This window comes from Pleurodeles waltl, chromosome 4_1, assembly GCF_031143425.1.
Source record: "Pleurodeles waltl isolate 20211129_DDA chromosome 4_1, aPleWal1.hap1.20221129, whole genome shotgun sequence".
NCBI classification, from domain to species: Eukaryota; Metazoa; Chordata; class Amphibia; order Caudata; family Salamandridae; genus Pleurodeles; species Pleurodeles waltl.
The window spans coordinates 842,753,905-842,773,716 of NC_090442.1; the positions used below are offsets into that span (position 1 = coordinate 842,753,905).

At 41.3% G+C, this 19,812-nt stretch overlaps 1 protein-coding gene across 1 annotated transcript in view; it reads right to left on the minus strand.

Moving 5' to 3' along the window:
• Nucleotides 1-19,812, minus strand: part of LOC138288222 (sodium-coupled monocarboxylate transporter 1-like) — a 237,024-nt gene that overhangs the window by 23,517 nt on the left and 193,695 nt on the right. Inside the window, exons 11-13 of the mRNA XM_069229605.1 lie at nucleotides 18,171-18,257; nucleotides 3,662-3,891; nucleotides 545-648 (exon numbers count right to left, since the gene is read on the minus strand). Coding sequence (XP_069085706.1) covers nucleotides 545-648; nucleotides 3,662-3,891; nucleotides 18,171-18,257 — 421 coding nt within the window. The remainder of the gene's footprint in view (nucleotides 1-544; nucleotides 649-3,661; nucleotides 3,892-18,170; nucleotides 18,258-19,812) is intronic.

The following is a 19,812-nucleotide window of genomic DNA, read 5'->3' on the forward strand; positions in this document are numbered from 1 at the left end:
AGAGTGACAGTGATTAGACAATTTGCAAGCATTCCTCCCATCAGCTTTTGTGTGTTTCAACTTTTTCTTTTTCCAGCACTTGCAGTTTACTTTTGACATGGACTTTGTCCTCACCATTTAAACACATGAGGTGCACAGTCTATATGACCACATGCATTCCTCTGTCAGAGTGGTAGCACACTGGATCCCTGCAAGGGGGGAGGGGAGTGTACACCATCACAAAGCTCAGAAACAATTCTGACCTCTGAGTCTTCCCATTGCTCAACAATTTGTTTACCAACATGACGGGTTTTTCTTACCCAGACCTTTTTTATGTTCATCAACTACCTTTTAGCTCTGTGCATTTTCTGTCACAGCCAAGGTTTCTCTAAATTCTTATCTATCCAGCTGTCTCTCTATCTAGACCTAAACACTGTGATGTTCATTCCACGGGGACTCCTTAACAAACATACAGACTCTACGAGCACCAAAAAGCTGATTGGCAACCATGCTGTGCTTTATAAAAAACAATATAACTAAAAGAAAATTTGAAGCATACACTTACTTGTTAATAGACTAACAACGACTCCCACAATAATAACGACTAATGCTCCAATGGTGCTGAAGTAAAGATATGATATGGAATACCAATAATCAGCGATAGCAGGTCTGAAAATATGGAAATAGTGCAAACATCTTAGTTTTGTTGCCTTGATAACACAAATATATTTTATTCCCAGTCCTTTTCACTTTAAAAATCAAACGTGTAAATTTACATGTGTTGCGAACACTCAAACTCTTTCAAGGCAGTTCTAATAGTCTCAGTTTATATGTTTAGTAAGTCAGTGCACGATAATGAGTTTGGCATTGCAAGGCCCAACAAACATATGGTGGCGGTCTGACAGTCTGATTATGATCCTGGTAGTTGGACTGAAAGGAGACAGCCCCCCTCCGCTGGGATCAAGGATCCTGATGGGTTGGTGGTGGTCAGAGTCGTGGTCTGCCACGACGGTGCCAAATTTGGCACCACTGTGCTGATCGCGACTCCCCTTTCCACCATCCGAAAGGCTGGTGGAAATGCAGTGCTCGGGGCAACAGAGGAGGCCTTGCACTGCCCACAACCATGTCTATACAGACAGTGCGCATTCCGAGGGTGCTTGTGTGCAAAGGCATTGGCCTCAACTTCGTAAGGGAGCCGTGGCCAATGCTGCTGCACTGTTGCACAGAGCTGACCAGTGGAAACGTCATAATAAGATGTTTCCACCAGTCAGCCCAGGGAAAACATTCTTATGTGATGGAGGGGTTATAAGAAAAAACCGGAAACTTCTCTGAGAAATCTTTAGTTGAATGGAAGTTACAGTTAAGCTCCAAATCTTAGCTATTCCAGTCTCCCAGTTATGGGTAGCTATGCAACCAGTACCGTTCATGACTTCACAGATGACATTATAGTTTTGCATCACAAATATATACATCTGCTATTTTGCCAACTTCTTCCTAAACTTAATACTTCACAGTTCCATTAAAATGTTTATTATTATATTACCATTTTTAAATGGTTGACTCCAGATTTTTAAAAATAACCATGTTTACATGAATGTTGACTTTATAGCAAAGTAATATTTTTTTTATCGTTTTTCTTTTTCATGTGCACCTAGTATCTCTCCTTCAAATGAGTTTATCAATGTTTAAAACCTGAATCTCTTTCAATTTATAAAACACAATTTGCCATCTTCTGCACGTCAGTGGTAGGTCTACTCAGCTCAATTTCCACGATCAGTTCCAAAATCTTATATCCACATCATGTTATACAAACATCCATGTTAAGCTCTTTAGCTTTCAATCAGGAGAGCGTGCTCTTGAAACAAGGAAGAACAGTTGCTATATCCACCTCAAGCCCACAAAGACCTTTTAAATGTCTTCAGTGAAAAAACAACAACAAGTTCAAGGTGGGTTATCTGTGATTAACATTGATGGCTCCTCTCCATGTCTCCCCAACAGTAATAAATCACTGGGTTGTTTACCTAACCACCAACATTAGAGAGCTTGCATTGCTCATTAGATGAAAATTTTATGGAAACAATTTCAAATTCTCAGTCTTTAGAACTACTACCTTACTGATGATTTTGTATTATTTCAACAGGAGCAATGTTCTGCTCATCTGCATTCCCGAGTTAACTCTCCTCTGTAGTTGAAGCAAGAAGTGCTTCACAACCCCCATCAAAGAATTCCATCAAATTCTTTTGCCATCTTCAGCACATCTAAGACCTAGTGTGCTGTCTATAAGCCAGATGACTCAAGCACACCACCATACCAGGGCAACATAACAGGGCAGGAAAGATCAGGATGTTCAGGGAAGTAGGTCTGAGCAACACTCACAGCTGCAGCATCAGCATCGAGAGTCTTTGAATAAATAATTGTAGAAAGGACAAGACAGAACATTAAGGGGCATATTTATGAAAGAATTGCAATGCCCCTGCACAACACAATGGGGCACAAGAGCGACACAACTCTTAAGTTAGATTTATCAAGCCACACCACCTTGCATGGCCTTGCCGGGCTTGATAAATTTAGAGTAATGCAAATGAAGCGATTGAAAGGTATGTAAATTGCTGCATTGTGTTAATCTACCCTAGGAAGGCGTTCCATGGGTGGAGCGTGGGTGTTCACCTATGGATGTTGACGCATTCCCAGATTTGTCATTACTGGTAGACCTGGGAATGCATCAAAATGTTACGCCTCCCCAGGTGAGGCTTAACCAGGTGAAATATCTTTATTTTTCCTTGTTACTTACTCTAACTATGTGTGCTGGATTTTGTAGCACACATAGAAAAAGGAAAATTCCACAAAAACAATCCTTCTTACAACACAGGATTTCCCTATCATTCAGTGCAGTGCTACAAGGTGACTTGCAGCACTGTGCTGTGTGATTTTGTTTTATAAATATGCCCTTAAATGTTCTGATATGAACAAAACATATGTAATGCCATGTAATATCTGATCTGTCAGAGACCTTTCTTTCTCCACGTTGGTAAATGGTGTAAGACCCTCATCATACAATGGACTCCCACTGAAGGGTATTTTCTATCCCCAATGCTTCATCTCAGCCAGCATAGCCTTAGTGGCATAACACAACATGATGAGTCTCCGCTGCAGACTGTGAAGAGTAGCCTGGAGTCTCCCAGGTCACACAAATATTCATTGGTCTTGGGCTCAATGGGGGGGGGGGCATAAGGGTTAGGGGCCCCTTAAATGTTTAGGCTCCCCCACACAACAGGAGCTGCTATGACCTCTGTAACATCCATGAGGTTCCCCTACCCCCATATTGCAATTGTGTGCAATTCATTACTGAAAACCACACAGAATTCCTTTACTTGCCCTGTATGCCCCTCTTTGGCATTTTCTCCCTTTTGTACATTCCTCCCTTTGTTCGTTACCCCATTGCTTTCTAGGTTGGTGTGTACTTTTATAAATCACATATACATATCTATAAAAGAGGAAATCAATCCTCTGAGCCCCAGAAAAAAATATGTAAACTCTTCTTTTAGAGAAAATGCTAAATCTGCATTGCCATCTTCACTAGTCTCAACAACATTCCCATTTACAACCTTCATTACAGCCGGCTTACCTCTGACATGCAGAACTATACAACATGATAACCTTAACTGTAAGTTAATTTACATACCTTTCAATTGCTTCATTTTGCATCAACGTTGTAAATGTTGGTGTCATTGTTGTTGATGTCCAGTTGTTAGTTGTGTTCCAGTTGGTATATATATCATAAAGGCTAAAGTTACAGCCAGCAATGGAGAGATTCAATGGTAAACGTCTCTCAGGTAGTGGAGGATAAATCTGACCTCCAATTCCAACCCATAGTGAAATACCAAATCCAGTGATAAGACCTACAATTGCACCCTGAAGAAGACAAAATATAAATGAATGGGGGTCATTGTTCCACATTCAGCATTTAATCAATTGTAGGTGGCTCAGACAGAAAGAAATGGCATGGGATGAAGTAATCATGTTCTGCACACTTTACTGGTCAATGTGTAAAGTATGGAGAAGGAAGCAATATCTGGCACCTATTGGTTTATGGTTAAATTGGGTCACTTCGTCCTGCATAACTGTCCTGAGATAAAGTTGTGGACCACTGGTGTGTTATGCTTTTATAAAAATGGGAGCTCATAATCTCGTTATAATACATGGCATTCTGCAATCCCTCTATAAATGCCCAGCTCTAATTTTCTTCTATTCGGCTACTTCTCATCGGCTACTTCTCACACACTCAGTCGCTGAGTATATTAGGGATAAAGTACACCCTGCCATCTGCCATACATTATAAGGATACTGCAAGTCACAGAGGAGTTCCATTACCATATGGAGGAATGGGGCTGGAGGCTGCATTCCTTCATAAGGTTATGGAACTATGAGGTGAATCACAATACCTTTTCATGTACACCAAGAGGAACTTTATCCTATATAATGCATGGTCACACCATCACCTCTCCCACAAACCACTTAAAACCTTGGTGCGTTGCTCTTCATATGAATGCAAACATGAAGAATAAAAATAAAACATCTAGTGCAAAATTAAGCACTAACTGTTAAATATTTCTTAAAACAGACATTAGAAACAGTTCAATAAAAGTCAGTTTAAAAAAAAACTGCAGTAGCTCAGAATGTGAAGAAACATGCAGAACGGTTCAAGCTTTTCTCTATCTAAGGAGTGTAAAAAATAAGCATATTCTCTCTGCTTGTCGTTCTAAGCTATCAATAAAGTGAAGAAAAAAGAAAAGCAACTCTGTTTGTTGCTTTAAACTGCTACTTTAATTATGCTGCTTAACCTGACCTGCTTATCACCTTGACTACTGGCTCCAGCAACAAGCATTGTGCTGTCAGACCTCAACTGTAATAACTTATAATTGTCAAGTTCTGATGTTTTTCTTTATTATCACAACTTGTTGTGTCACAAGTCACTAATCACATCAGTAGTCATCTGTAATAAGTTATAACAGTTGAGTTCTGACATCTCAATGCCTGCTGCCATAGCCAGCAGCAAAGTGAAAAGAAAGGTCAGATCAGGGACAATAAGTAGAGCAGCTGTTTAAAGCAACACAAAAGAAATGTTGCTTTTCTTTCTTCTGCTCTGTTCTTTCTAGTTTACAGTGACAAGCAGAAAGAACATGTTTTTTTTTACTTAGATAATTCTAGAAAAGTTAGAATCGTTCTGCACATTTCTACATATTCCAAGCTACTGCAGCTTTTTTTCAACTGCCAGCTCTCTGCAGGTGGAAAAAAAATCAGGAAAAGGGTTTGTCCAGGTCGCAGCACTGTCTGCTCCCGAGGCTCTTGAAGGGTCGGATGGGGGCTGTGCTGCTACCCAAAGCTCCATGACCTGCAGCAATAAACACAGGCCTGCTGTTTGGAGTTTAAAGACACTGTAATTCCAGTCCCAGAGAGAGCTGGAATTGTTGGTGGCGTAATTTCACCCAGAGGTATTGCTGCAGCAACAGTTTCCCTCAGTGAGCCATCTTAGAGCAATAAAACTGAATGAATGTGAATGTGTATTTTTTTGCCTTTCAGAAGTGCAAGTAGTGTATTTATAAGGAATGGATTTCTAGGTTTTTGTCTTAAAAAGAAGAGTTTGGTGACATTGTTAATAGATATGTATTTGTATAATAGAAGGATTTCAGAAGAGAGCACTTTAGCACAGTGTGGGGACTGGTATGAGCTGCATGCTTGTTTATTGTCCTGCCCCCTTGATATACCTCTGAAACAATTGTTGTCCAGAGATTTTCATTTTTGATTTGTGTTTTTGAATCATTCGAGAAGTAATTTAGCTTGGGTAGACATTGCTAATCTGGGGCGATTATTTCTGGACTACATTTTTAAAAATGGTGGATGTGTTGCAGTGATGATGTACTATTTCAAGAACCATGAGTGAGACCTGTGTGCCCCATTTTGGTGTCAAAAAATAGATTTTGGGGGTCAAGTAGTTTTATAGAGACAGAAAATAACTCCTCAGAACAACCCTTCCGCCATTTTCTAAAAATACGTGTTTTAGTTTTAGCCATCATGTTGGTAATTTATTTTAATATTGTTTTCATTTCAAGTTTTCTGTTGATTTAAATTCGTAAACATGAACAAAGTAGGTGGTAGCAGAGGATCTTTACCTCCTGACAGAGTGCTGCTAACTACAAAATATGAGGACTCCTTTAACAAAGAAAAATGGGTCATATGCCAAACTAATCTGAATGAAAAGCTAACATCAACTTCGGCTGGACAGAAGAGAGTTTGAGATGCTGCAAAAATACGACAAGACGAAGTTCACCAAAGATTGAAACTGATGGGGGAAGAGGACTAAATATTTCATCATTATTACAACAAGTGCTACAAGTGGTATACAATGAAAAAAGCCTGGAAAAAAATTGCCAAAAAACAGTACATTGCAACAATAAATCTGAATCTTCTGAGAAAGCGAGCACAACCGAACCCAATGCCCATCCACTAGGAAGGTTGATGGCTATCCCTCAACCACCTCCAACAACTGATCAGAAAGTAGAGGATCTTCAATGTATTATCTGTGGTTTAGCCAGAACAAAGGGCAAAGGGAATGACAAAAGAACAAAGTACAGAGTATGTGTGTCTCAAAAGGCAAACATGTTTTATCTGCAGCTAGTTTCTCTCAAGATGAAGTTTTCAGCTGAATATCTGATTTCAACAATGAGGTGATGTATTTGTGTGGCAACCTGATCTGCACGCATGCATACATTAGAAAATATGAATGTACAATGAGATCCCAGCAGCAACATAACCGTCAGCCTTCAGTTAAGTTGGCAACCTTTGAAAAAGCAAATTAAGTTTTCATCCACTCTTGAGTGCTCTTTACGGGTTCACACTCAGTGAGATCATAGAAATGCTGGTCAACATTGATGAAATTGTATTGAACCATATTAATGAATCTAAGGTTTTTCTGGTGAGAATGAATAATGACAGAATTAGTTTTTGTCAGTCTAACAAAAAGAATGATCCACTTATGGTGTCCTCAGCTGATTTGACTCCTGAAGTTCTTGATGCCAAATAAAATCACAGGATGCAGTAAAATCATCAGGATCCATTTTAAGAAATGTCCTGAAAGATTTAGATTTTTGACGTAATGACAAATTTTATGATGCCCCAGAGCTCTGCAAATCATGGGAGTCAACAAGAATGCTTGATGTTATCTTAACATTTTTTAAACATTGTTTATTATCAACAAAGCAAAACTATTGCAAATTAAAGTTTTTGCGTTCTGAACAGAAGCTTAGGCTTATGCTGTGCAAATGTACTGTCTTTTCCAAATTGTGTTTTATGAATTACATCACGGTAAAAAGAAAACTCTGCTACACATAACGACTACCTGCACTATCTACGACAAGTGACAAAGTAGAGAGCTAATCACATCAATGAATAGGATTGGTGTATCAACGAATTATAATGACATAGTATGGAACAGGAACTTGTTAGCAGCTCATGCTGTAAAATCTTGTGAATCCGACAGCACAGTGGTTCCCAACCTGTGGTCAGGGGACCCAGGGGGTCCGCAATGTCTCCTCAGGGGGTCCGCGACTGCTTGGAAAATTAAATAATATGAACAGATTAGGTCCCCAGCTTTCAGTAATTACTCAGTAGGGGGTCCCCGGATTCCAATAATGATTCAATTGGGGTCCCCGGTTCCAGTAATGATAAAGTGGGGGTCCACTGAAGTCAAAAGGTTGGGAACCACTGCGACAGCACACCACTTCCAAGTCACTTTACCAGTAAAGGATATATAATTGTTGCTCTTGATAATTTTGATTTTGAAGACAGCTCTTCATGCTCTGATCTCCCAGAATACCGTCAAACTGAAGAAGGTTGGTTTTTTTCCCAGTAATCTCCAGACACAAACTACGCAACAGTATACACAGCTCTACCCAATTTCCACAATGTCTGCATGCAGAGCTTGAAGACCAGCCTACCTGCCAATTTTCTGTGATTAAGGTGTTTTCCATATTGTTCCTGACATTTTTATGAGCAATCCAGAAGAATTTGATGATCTTTATCCAATGATGGGTGTTTTACACATGGCAAAAGCTGTGTTCCGGTGTGCAGGAAGTTATCTCAGTGGATGAGGCATGGATGATGCATTTATCCATTAAGTTTGTCAACGAATATGAAGAAAAATCAGAACTTTGCAAGTAATGGGGAAATGTTTTGCACATGATAGCTCTAGTGAAAAACTTGGTACATGCTGATTATGAATGTGATTGAGAGCTGCACATGAAGACTGTGAGGTCACTGATTATTGTGTTTTGCGAATGTGATTGCAAAAACCACCTGAAATACGGGTGCAAGTATTTGGAAAGGGTAAAGAGTGAAGGTGTGGAAAAACCATACCACTACAGAACATTCATCCTATCTCTCCCACACTATTAATGTCCCGTTTGCATCATGTGGGTTTGAGGGACAAGGAGCTTAAACTTTTGAAGTCTTTTCTTACAAACAGATGGACCACAGTTAGCTGTGGTGATTTCAAATCTAGACCTCGTCTTCTACCATGTGGGATCCCGCAGGGATCTTCCCTCAGCCCCACATTGTTTAATGTGTATGTAGCGCCTTTGGCTAGTCTAATTCGTACTTTTGGTTTCATTCCATCTTCCTAAGCTGATGACTCCCAGCTTATTATTCCTATTAATCAGCCATGGGAGGAGGTTGCAGATCGGTTTAGTAATTGTATGGTGGAAGTGAGTAAATGGATGAAGACCAATTGGCTAAAATTGAATGCCACCAAAACTGAAGTTTTATGTTTTGGACCTGGAAAGAATTTATGGAACTCACGGTGGTGGCCCTCTGAATGTGGTAACTGCCCTGTGCCCACTACTGTTACTAGAAACCTAGGCATCTTGTTCGACGAACATCTGTCTTTTAAAAAACAGATTAATCATGTGATAAACATCAGTTTATGGTCAATTAAAATGCTCAGAAAATCTTCCCCTATCTGTTACATGAATGGAGAGTATCTGCTATCCTGGCATTGGTAATGTCCAAGATAGACTACTGTAATGCACTGTTCCTTAATCTGGATAAGGGGCTGATAAAAAGACTCCAATTAGTTCAGAATTCCACTGTCAGAGCGGTTCTTAATCTCCCACGATTTATATCAGTTAGAGAGAGTCTCAGGAAATTACATTGGTTACCAGTGGCGCAGCGTATCCAGTTTAAGTCGCTCTGTCTTACTTTTAAGGCAGTTCATGGAATAGGACCACGGTACCTGACTTCCAGACTCCTCCTGCATGTACCTAAAAGAAGCTTGAGGTCTTCCCAAGCTCACTTGATTCAGGTCCCTCGCACACATAAAGCCAAATGGGGAGACAAAGCTTTAACAGTAGCTGCTGCCAGAGGATGGAACTCTCTCCCACAGAATATTAGGCAAGAATTAGGTTATATGAAATTTAGGAAAATGGTGAAAACTTGGCTCTTTCCTCGTTAATTTCTTGGTACATCAAGATCAGGGTCTTTGATTCAGTTTGTATCAGTTTCTTCTATTGGATGTCTTTCTATCTTTATTATTTCTGTTATTTTTCTTATCCTCTGTCTATTTTTTACTACGTGCTTTCTTCCCAGCGCTTCGATGCTCTTTGAGTAGGAACGCGCTTTATAAATCTCGAATTACATTACATTACAAGGACATTTTGTGGTGGAAAACATAGAGGGAAGGTTCAATGCTGTGGTTACAGATGTGAAACTGGAACAGACGATCCAGAGATCACAGTAAAACTATAAGGGAATTGTTGGTCAGACACGTAAAAGTGAATATGTTGCTCAATGGCAGCTAGCTTACCATGAAGTGCTTCCAATATACAATGTTTTCCGAGAGATGAAAAATTCAAAATTATTGGACCATTGTGAAACCGTTCCTCTCCACGAACTTGTGGGAAAAAGAAGGGAACGTTTTAATAAACTTGTTGACAGCCTTCTTCCTTTCATGTAGCAGCAAGGAAACCCCATTTTTGGAAAATGGCAGAAGGGATGCTCTGAGGATTTATTTTATGACTCTAAGAGAGTACTTGACCCCAAAAACCTATGTTTTCAGACCAAAATGAAGTACATAGGTCTCATGATTCCTGAAATATCACATAATCTCTGCAACACATCTGCCATTTTTAAAAATGTCATCCAGAAAAAATCGGCCCGGATCAGTAATCTTTACTAAATTACTTCTCTTATGATCCAAAAACACAAATCAAAAATGAAAATCTTTGGACAACAATTTGTTACAGCAGTATATAAAGGGGCTGGGATTGTTATGCAGGCCAATGTGAACATAGGTGTATTCATTGTGAGTGCAGCACAACCTGCTTAGTCTATTATAGACTCGCCTCGCGTGATGGACTGGACGCTACATTACTAAATTTCAGGATTAATACTTCGGGCGTATCAGGGCCTCGATAGCACCAGCCTTTTGACTACTGGAATCACCGCATACCCGCGGCAGTCCCACCCGGGACTGACCATCGTATTTTTTGCCATTCTGAACTCACTGCTGTCTTCTGCACCTGGCCGGACGGGCCCAGCCTTGATAAAGTCACTTGCGTGACGAAACACGTGTTGGCTGTTTCCTGTAAAGACGACACAAACCTATACCTGCGAATAAAGACTCTAACATATCAACAACTTGGATTCATCGCTTTTACTCTTCACCTCTGGATTTACAATACTTGGGCTTTACTTACGTCCCAGAAACATCGAAGAACTTTTACCTTTCTGTGTGCCTTGGTCTATCTGTACTCTTAGTCTATTATAGACTTCAGTGGCTTAAAAACCATCCTGATTTTATGACTATTTCTAACAAAGTACCTGATTTAGATATTGACGGACGGGATACTCCGTCACAATGGTGACGGATATCCCATCCGCTGAAATCTAAATCCCATTGGATATAATGGGATTTATATTTCGCAGACGGAATATTCATCACCGTTGTGACGGAGTAACTCACCCGGCAATATCTAAATGAGGCTATTTGTTGATATAAGTGGTATAAATCCCATTATGTACAATGGGATTTAGATTTCTGCGGACCGGATATACATCACTTTTGTGACAGAGTATCTCATCTGCCAATATATAAATCAGGCCCTCAGTGTGTTACCCCCCTTTTCCTTGTTGAATCATGTTAGTGTAGATGAGGTAAACCAGAGAGAGCGCTCAGTGTTCTCAGTGTGGCTGAGGTTAAGTGGCGTGGGTAAGAGCTGCATTGTCCCATTGCACATCCCCTGTAAACAAAATTACGGGGTTTGTCTAGAATACTTCTTTATTACTCTATGTCCATTTCACACTTTTATGTTTTTACCTGAGAAAGTGAAATTCCCTAGACACTCACTCTCACCTGACTTTGAAAAACGTCAGATATATGAAGTAAAGTGTAATGGAAGGCTACATACAAGCAGTTAAGGCTGTTTAGTGGTCCCAGTTGTTCACAGATAAAATTCCGGAAGTCATTTGTCAAAAAAAGAAATTCTGAGCTACAGTTGGGGTATTAAAAATTCATCAAAGAAACAGGATCCCCCATAACTTCTCTCTCTCTCTTGCTCTCTCTCTCTCTCTCTCTCTGTCTCTCTCTCTCTCTATTTCTCTCTCTCTCTATCTCATTTTATCAGAGAATGTCTTCATTCTTGCACCATGTTAGTATCTCGTGTAACTCTCAGTGTGATTATTTGGAATCTGGTGTTTCTTCCCGTCTAAATGTTTGGGCATCAATCTCTCACAGGGTTTTAGCAACAAGAAGGCAGTATTATTTAAGAGTATGTGAGTAATGTATGAAGGACGGACGCCCTCGGCCCAATGAGTGAGGAATGGTCCTCGACATTGTATGAAAGTCTGATATCTCAGATTTCGAAACTGGATATATACAGCCTCTCGTCTCTGTCCCTGTTCTCTCTCCTATCACTTGAACTCCTGCCAGTTAACTGCAGAGATTCAACTGGCAGTAAGATTCTAAAATGGCTCTTACTGGCCATCCAATCACATTACAGTCATGCAAGCTATGAGAAAGCAGGGCTTTGATCTCAGCGCTAGAACACTAACTGCAGTCTCCAAATTGCACACTGGCACAGCATAAACGCATCCACGTCAAACTCAGCATGAAACACACACATCTGTGTAGCTGATATACAACAAGTCAAGAACATGCATATGGAGAAATCATAGGTAACTTGGTTGCACCTGAAACACACCATTACCATATGAAAATGTTCCACCTGGAAAACAATGAAATGTCACCTAAGATGTGGGGTTATGAGAGCATACCTGTTGGTCATAGGTGTGTTTAACGCACCATGCTTCCTTTTGTTGATGATTCTGTGGGTGCCTGAGATGAGTCAACTTTAGATTAGACATAGGGATCTTTTTCATACAAGAGTAATTGAAAAGGATTATTTTAAGCTGATGCCTTAGTGGGTGATGACACTCTTGGTTTACCTAAGTCTCTGCGAGAGAAGGTCATTCTCTGAAAGAAGTTTTATATACCTATTACTAATAATTGACCTACTTGTTCATCCCTGAAAGAATCCAGATGCTGGTTTATCTTTGTTAGAAAAGGGGTTTCTGGTTGTCAGAGTAAGCAACCTGTACAAGCAGGAACCATCACTCTAGTCAGGGTGAGCTAGATACATGCTAAGAGATAACCTGTGCTCACCTTCTAGTAGCTTGGAACAGAGCAGCCAGGCTTATCTAAAGAGGCAATATGTAACGTATTGGTGCAATACACAGTAACACAATGGAAAAAACACAAATAGACTCCATACAGGTTTAGAAAAATAGAGAATATTTATCTGAGTAAATGAAGACCAGAACAACAAAAGTCCAATTGTTAGAAGTTGAAATATTACCTTTTAAAGAATAAACCAAAAATAGTGCTTAGTCAATAGCGCTAAAAGGTTACTTGAGGTCACGCTAGACTGGGGTAAATCCACAATTCAGGTCGAACATGATGGAGGGCAGGCCGGTTACAGGACTCACGCAGAGCAGCTGCGAGAGTACCTTGTATGGAGCAATCATCTTTGTTGAAGGATAGATGACTCAGTTCCGATCCACCCTGTCGGGTAGATGCACCTCCAGCAAGCATCACAGCAATGTCCTTGGATCGCATTGCATCATTGCTGAACCTCGCAGTCAGGTCCTGTGCCATCATCGAATCGGCACTGCATTGGCATCGATGGTCACTGTGTCCGTTCCAATCAGCGCAATGTCCTGGATGCATCGATTCTTGCAGAAAAATAGCTGCAAAACCCATTTCTGAGGCCTCGGACTGGATTGACACCTCAGGTAAAGGAGGACGCACAGATGGAATAGTCCAGCAGCAGAAGCAAAGTTGTAGAAAGTCGTTGATGGCTCTGAGACTTCAGAACCAAGAGGTAAGCCAGCAAGCCCTTGGAGTCACTCTGGGTCAAGTGAGATGGGTCCAGTCCTTGTCCTCAGCAGGCAGCAGTGGCAGTTCAGCAAAGCAGTGAAGCAGTTCCTTTCGAACCGTCAGTCAATCAGAGTGGCAAACCTTGTAGCACAGCAGTCATTACTCCTAGCAGAGTTCTTCATAAGTCCAGTGGTGTTCTGTCTTGGTAGGGTCAGGGCCCCAGTACATATACCCAAATGTGTCTTTGAAGTGGTGATGGTTTCAAAGCAGCTCCTTGAAGTGCACAGGTCTCCCTTTCATCCCAGCCCAGGCTCAAGACTATCAGTAGGGGGTAACCAGCCTTTTGTGTGGGACAGAGGACATTGCCTACTGAAGTTTAAGTGTCAGCTCCACCTCCCTCTTCCTGCCCAGGAAGAGCTATCAGAATGCAGATTAATGCAGATGTGTTCTCTGTCACACCCACCGTTCCTGTGTTTGCAGCTTTCTAGAGGGGAATGCACAAAGTGTAGCTGTCACCAACCGCAGACGTGTTTTGGAGACAGGCTGCAAGGCACACAGAGCAGCAACAGCAGAGAAATGCCCACTTTCTGAAAGTGATCACTTTCTAAAAGTGGTATTTCTAAAACGGTAATGTTCAATCCAACTTTGCCAGTAAAGAAAAATATGAAACATGACAAAGTTACTGCTTTCTGATCAGGAATTACAGCTTAAAGGTGTATTGAGCAAATCCCAATGCTCCCCTATGAGAGGAGTAGACATGTTTTACTACCAGAACATGTCAAACTTAAAAGTACATCCTTCTTTTTACTTACATAGCACTTTGCCCTATGGGCTACCAATGGCCTACCTTAGGTGTGATGTATATGTAATAAAAGGGGAGCTTAAGGCTTGGCAAGAGGTTTTAATTACCCAGCGGAAGTGGAAATGAACCAGCACACACAGGCACTGCAGTGGCAGGCTTGAGACATGTTTAAGGGCTACTGAAGTGGGTGACACGATCAGTGCTGCAGGCCCTCTAGATTGCCCTAAAGTGGTAGGGTACACCACTTTACAAGGTAGTTATAAGTAAATGAAATACGCCAATTGTGTATACACCAATGTTACCACATTTAAGGGACAATCCATGCACTTTAGCACTGGTGAGCAGTGGTACAGTGGTCAGAGTTCTAAGGCCAACAAACAAATACAGCAAAAATGTGAGGAAAACAGGCATAAAGATTGTAGGAGGACCACCCTAAGGTTAACAGGTCTAACAATCGTCTATTTTGTCTAACTCTCCAAGTCTGGGAGAATTATACTTCTCATCTAATATATTCTCCCAGGTCCCAAGATGTTTTGTGCCAAGAAGTGGATGCGAGGACCATGGAACTCCTGCCTATGCACCCCTAGTTGGTTAGGGTTGCATCACTGACCTGTCTAATTGATTGCGTAACCGTAATGGTTTTTACTTTTAAAAGAAGGCATCTTTCTTCCTTTCCTGCTTTTAACTCAACATATTTTGGTGAAGCTGGTGTTTGTTTTTGGAAAAGTCTGCTCTGCAATGGGCATGCTTTCCATATCACTATCGTAGGGTTTAGCGGTCTGGTTTCTGCTTCTAATGGTGAGGAAATTAAGGGTTGAATGGGGGCAAAGCCTGTGACTTATGCCAATTACCCACAGGATCGGGCTGTTTGTCTCATTAATAAAGATAATGGTATGAGTCTGAGTGAGTCTATTTCTAAGTGTTCAGAGTTGTCACTTACTATCACACTATGAACGTTGCAGTAGGTTGGATACACACTGAAAGGTATCCACTGTAGTCTTCATAGCATTTGGTTGGGATCACTGTATTCACATTTTTGCAACACAAACTCTCTGAAGACAATAAGGGTCACTCCTAAATAGGGGTGGGGATGGGGGTTCCAGCTCTCCTTCCAACATACAGCCCACACCACCGAGAGAGTGGCTTCATTTTCGAGGTTTATCAAAATATCCTACAGACATTATATTTAGTCTGTGATTCAGAGGTGGACAGTAATGCAAAGCCCTCTGATTACCAGCAGATATAGCAAATCCACTACCAGAAGAATCATTGATTTTTTCCTGAGTCTTTTTATTGTTAGTTAGTAATATCATGACAGATTAATACAGTATTGGTTGTGATACGGTAGATAAGTACACCTGTTATACATTTTGCAAGCTTGTGGGCCTTATCAGCGAGGGTATGTATGTAAACATCAAATATAGAAGTTTATTATAGTAATTAGCCAAACTTGTGCCCAACACAATACAATCATTAATACCTATTGAAGCTGTAACATCAGTGAAACTTGTAGTGATTGGTTGGTCACCTGGGTCTAAACACAGATCACCAAGTATCTTGTTATTCTGTTGTTTCTCTGTGCGACAGAGAACACAATTGTATACTTACATATAAATGCTGATCCTAGAATAGTAACAAGTGAAACAATAACATATAATAACAAAGTAGTACTTTAAATTTAAATATTCAATATCAATATTACAATGCCTTCGTGTGTGTGGAGTTCCCCGAATGATGTGCAGAAGTATCTGCGCGTATAACATGTAAGTTAGATCTGCGTGCTCAGCATCGTCTTTGCCCCGATCCAAATGTTTGGTATGGAAGTACAGTAAATGTGAAGTGCATCAGTATCATTTACAAGGTATCTCCAGTGATTTATGATCACTGGGTTGCTCTAAGAGGCCGCTGGGTCAGAGTCCGTCTCCGGGGTATGTAGAGAGGATAACATCATTTCCCAACTGTCTGAGAGGGGGTAATTACGCAAGCCTAACGCATCCTCCAATTTCAGCGCCACTCCCTCAGCTCCCACCCAGGTCAGGAAGGATTGTCTCCAGGGCAGCACGGTTGGTGCTTCAGCAGCTTTCCATCTGCAGGTTATTAACCGTTTGGCTGTTATGAATCAGGCGGTAGCCCTGTGGCGTGGGTTTCTAGGAAGCAAACCCAGCACACAGGCCTCCCATGTAGGTAACAGTGTGAGCGATGTGCATATTGACAGACAAGCAACAACAGCTCCCCAATAACTATGCAATAGGGGGCAGGACCATAACATGTGCAGGACATCTGCGTCCAAATGTTTGCAACGGGGGCAGGCTTCAACGCAGCGAAATAAGTATCTGTGAATACGAGCTGGTGTAAGATATGCCCTGTGGATAATGTAGAATTGTATGAGTCGAAATCTGGAGATGCGGGGAATGGTTGTGGCGCTGGATAGAACAGATGGCCACTGCATGTCCGTGAAGGGCGCGCCCAGGTCTCTCTCCCAGACAGCACGCAACGTACCGAGTTCATGAGAGATATGAGTTCGCAGTGCTTCTGTAAACCACTTGATCAGATGTCTGCCCTGTCCCGTGACCTGCATGTATTGTATTAGCAAATTGGTTGGAGGAGCAGTTGTTATGACCCCCCACCTGCTCGATAATAATCGCAATAATGAATTATACAACAGAAACTTTCCAACTGGGAGGCCTGCATCGGCGACCAGGGTGGAAAACAGAGTCAGCCTGCCGTCCCTGTACAGATCGTCCAGTGTATGCAGATCTGCAGGATGCCACGTCCGGAGTTCAACCACAGATGTGGTTCCAGAGCCACGAGGTGTGCCCAGCAGCGCCAAAGCTGGGGCGAACAGGACGGTTCCCTTTGTGAGCTGTAAGGATCAGCGGAAACAGCTGTGTGCCACGTTAAGGAAAAGCTCCTCCGGCGGCGCCGAGTGAGTGAGGGGGTGGGAGAGGTGTGTTAATCGCGCAAGAGACCAGGGCTCTGTGGTAGTCGCTGTGTCAGAGAGATGAAGTCCCGCCAACCATCTGGACACCCATTGGATCTGAGAGGACAAGTAATAATGCTCTAGATTGGGCGCTGAAAGGCCACCCTGCTCCAAAGGCAAGTAGAGCTTCTTAAGCGCAACTCTACAGCGTCCCTTATTGCAAATGAACTCCCGCAATTTGGGTTCCATTTCCCTAAAGAAATTGACCGGTATGTAGTATGGGAGATTGGAGAAATAATATAGCAATCGTGGTAATACAATCATTTTCAGAAGAGCAACTCTACCTGCAAGAGAGAGTGGCAGCAATTGCCAAAAGGTCATCTGAGACCAGATGGACGCCACTGCCCTTCCAAGATTTCCATACCAGAAGAATCTTTAATGGTGTAATTACCACAGTAATGATGAAGTATTGGGGAGGTAAGTTAACCAGCATGAATGTCATCTTCAGTAATGACTCTGATGGTAGGTATACTTCACCTGCTTGGAATAGGCAGATATCAAATGTCTTAATCAGTTCTCTTATATTTACGAGGATTACAATTGTTCTATTAAAATGCACTGAATACTTAATATAAGATCACGTTTCCCTTGTTTGAAACTGTTCTCCTCTGAGTGTATGTCTATGCCATCAATATCACTGCAGCGTTTCTCTCCAGTTTGCGAGTGAACCTGAAATAGCTTGAAAATATGGAAGTGATGAAAGTGTTCTGAAGTTGGATAGATGGTCAGTGATGAACAGTTAGTGCTGCTGATAGTGTAAAGACAATAATGTCTGAGCAGATCGGTGTGACTACACCTGTGACCAACATACTGCGGAGGTAAAAACAGAGTTTGAAATAGACAAAAGGTTACAGAGTATTTCATATTAAATAAGGCCAATTCACTTATGACAAAAGAGAAATTCACCAGGAAGTGATAAACATTACACTTTAGTTCAATTTAGCAAAAGTTCTTACATTTTTCATATGGACGTTTTTACTTACTGTTGAATTGGCAAAGGGGAACAATATACCCAAGGAAAAGAGTCCAAGCAGTGGGCCACCAACCATGCCAAAAATTGACAACGCTGCCTAAAGACAGACAAAGTACATTTATTGCATTTCCAATTCACCTAAATCATCATCAATTTTTCCTAAGAGCAGTAGATTTCTTTTTATTGCTATGACATGCAAAATAGACCACCTTGACTTATTTTCTGAGGTATCAACCTGGCTAATATAGTTTTTAAATAGACCTCGAACCAAAGACATTTCATGTATGTCGAGTCTTAACAGTTGATGGCCACACAATTTAACAAAATCAAAAAACATACAATTTAGAAACAAGATTATCCATAATCAGTAAAGTAAGTGAGATGGTATGCAGTCACCTAAAAAATTCACAACGGGCAAGTTTCACAAAAAAGTAGTACACCCACGAGTGGTATGCATTCGTCTCTGATTTCCTTTAACTAGATTTATGGATTTGACAAAAACACAAATCCTAGCACAAATGCACCGTAATCCACGAAAATTGTACTTTTCTCTTTGTACATCTATCAGATACTGTGAAATATTTTCCAAATGGAAATACTCTCTTTTTTCCTAGGAACTCCGAGAAAATATGGGCACGTTTTTCTTCACAATCAACATACTTATTGCAACCGTTCTTTTTAACTAAAGTTGTGTCCAAATTTAACATGAAAGGCATTGGGAATGATGACAAGTATCCTGGAGGTTTATAACTTTGTGGGTTTTTGAGTTGCTCCAAAAATATGGAGTAAAGCAATGCAGTGCGAATCTCTGCGTTGCACTGTTGTGCCCGAGGGATGCATTCTATGGTCTTCCACGGTTGTTGACACATTTCCAGCTTTACCAAGCATAGTAAACCTGGAAATGCCCCGAAAAGATACACCTCCCCAAGAGAGGCATAATTTAATTTCTCCTCATTACTTTCTCTTTCTGTGTGTGTTGCATTCTGCACAACACATAGACAGAGGAATATGCCTCTAAGGATACCTTTTGTGCAGGAAGGTGCAGGGGTACCTGCGTTGGAGCTAGACAGCCTATAGTGTGCCAGAGCAGGGGTGAAGGATAGGAATGCACCTCATGACTTAAATACGGTGCATTCCTGCCCTTTCCCAGCGTAGCGCAGCAAGCTTACAAAGTGCGCTGTGCCACTTTCCCAAAAATATGGACCTTCATCAGTCTCATCTTCAAATAAGCATTTTTTTGCTAAACTTAACCACCCATTGTACAGTTGGATGTAATCAGAGCGAGCAGAAAGGCTATGGAATAGGCCCTTTCGGAGATAGCATTCATTCAACAGATGCATGGAAGTACTGATTTGTGTGTGCATAGAGTAGCAGGAACATTCTCATCGCCCCCAAAGTACATCACCACCCTTAGCCAACGGAGCCTGCTCAGTTTCAGCTGCCAAGCTTGTGCTAAAGAGCCAAAAAGCACAGGAAGTAACTCAGAAGAAGCCAATTGAAAGAAGCCGTCCAGTGAATCCATTGATCTTGTATTTAGCAATGGTTCATCAGAGCACCTTGCACTGCCTGTACCTTATTGTTCTTTCACCTTCTTCAGCTTCACTGTGCTGACCCAACTGGCCTGTGAAACTTTGTGGGTGCTTAACAAGTGC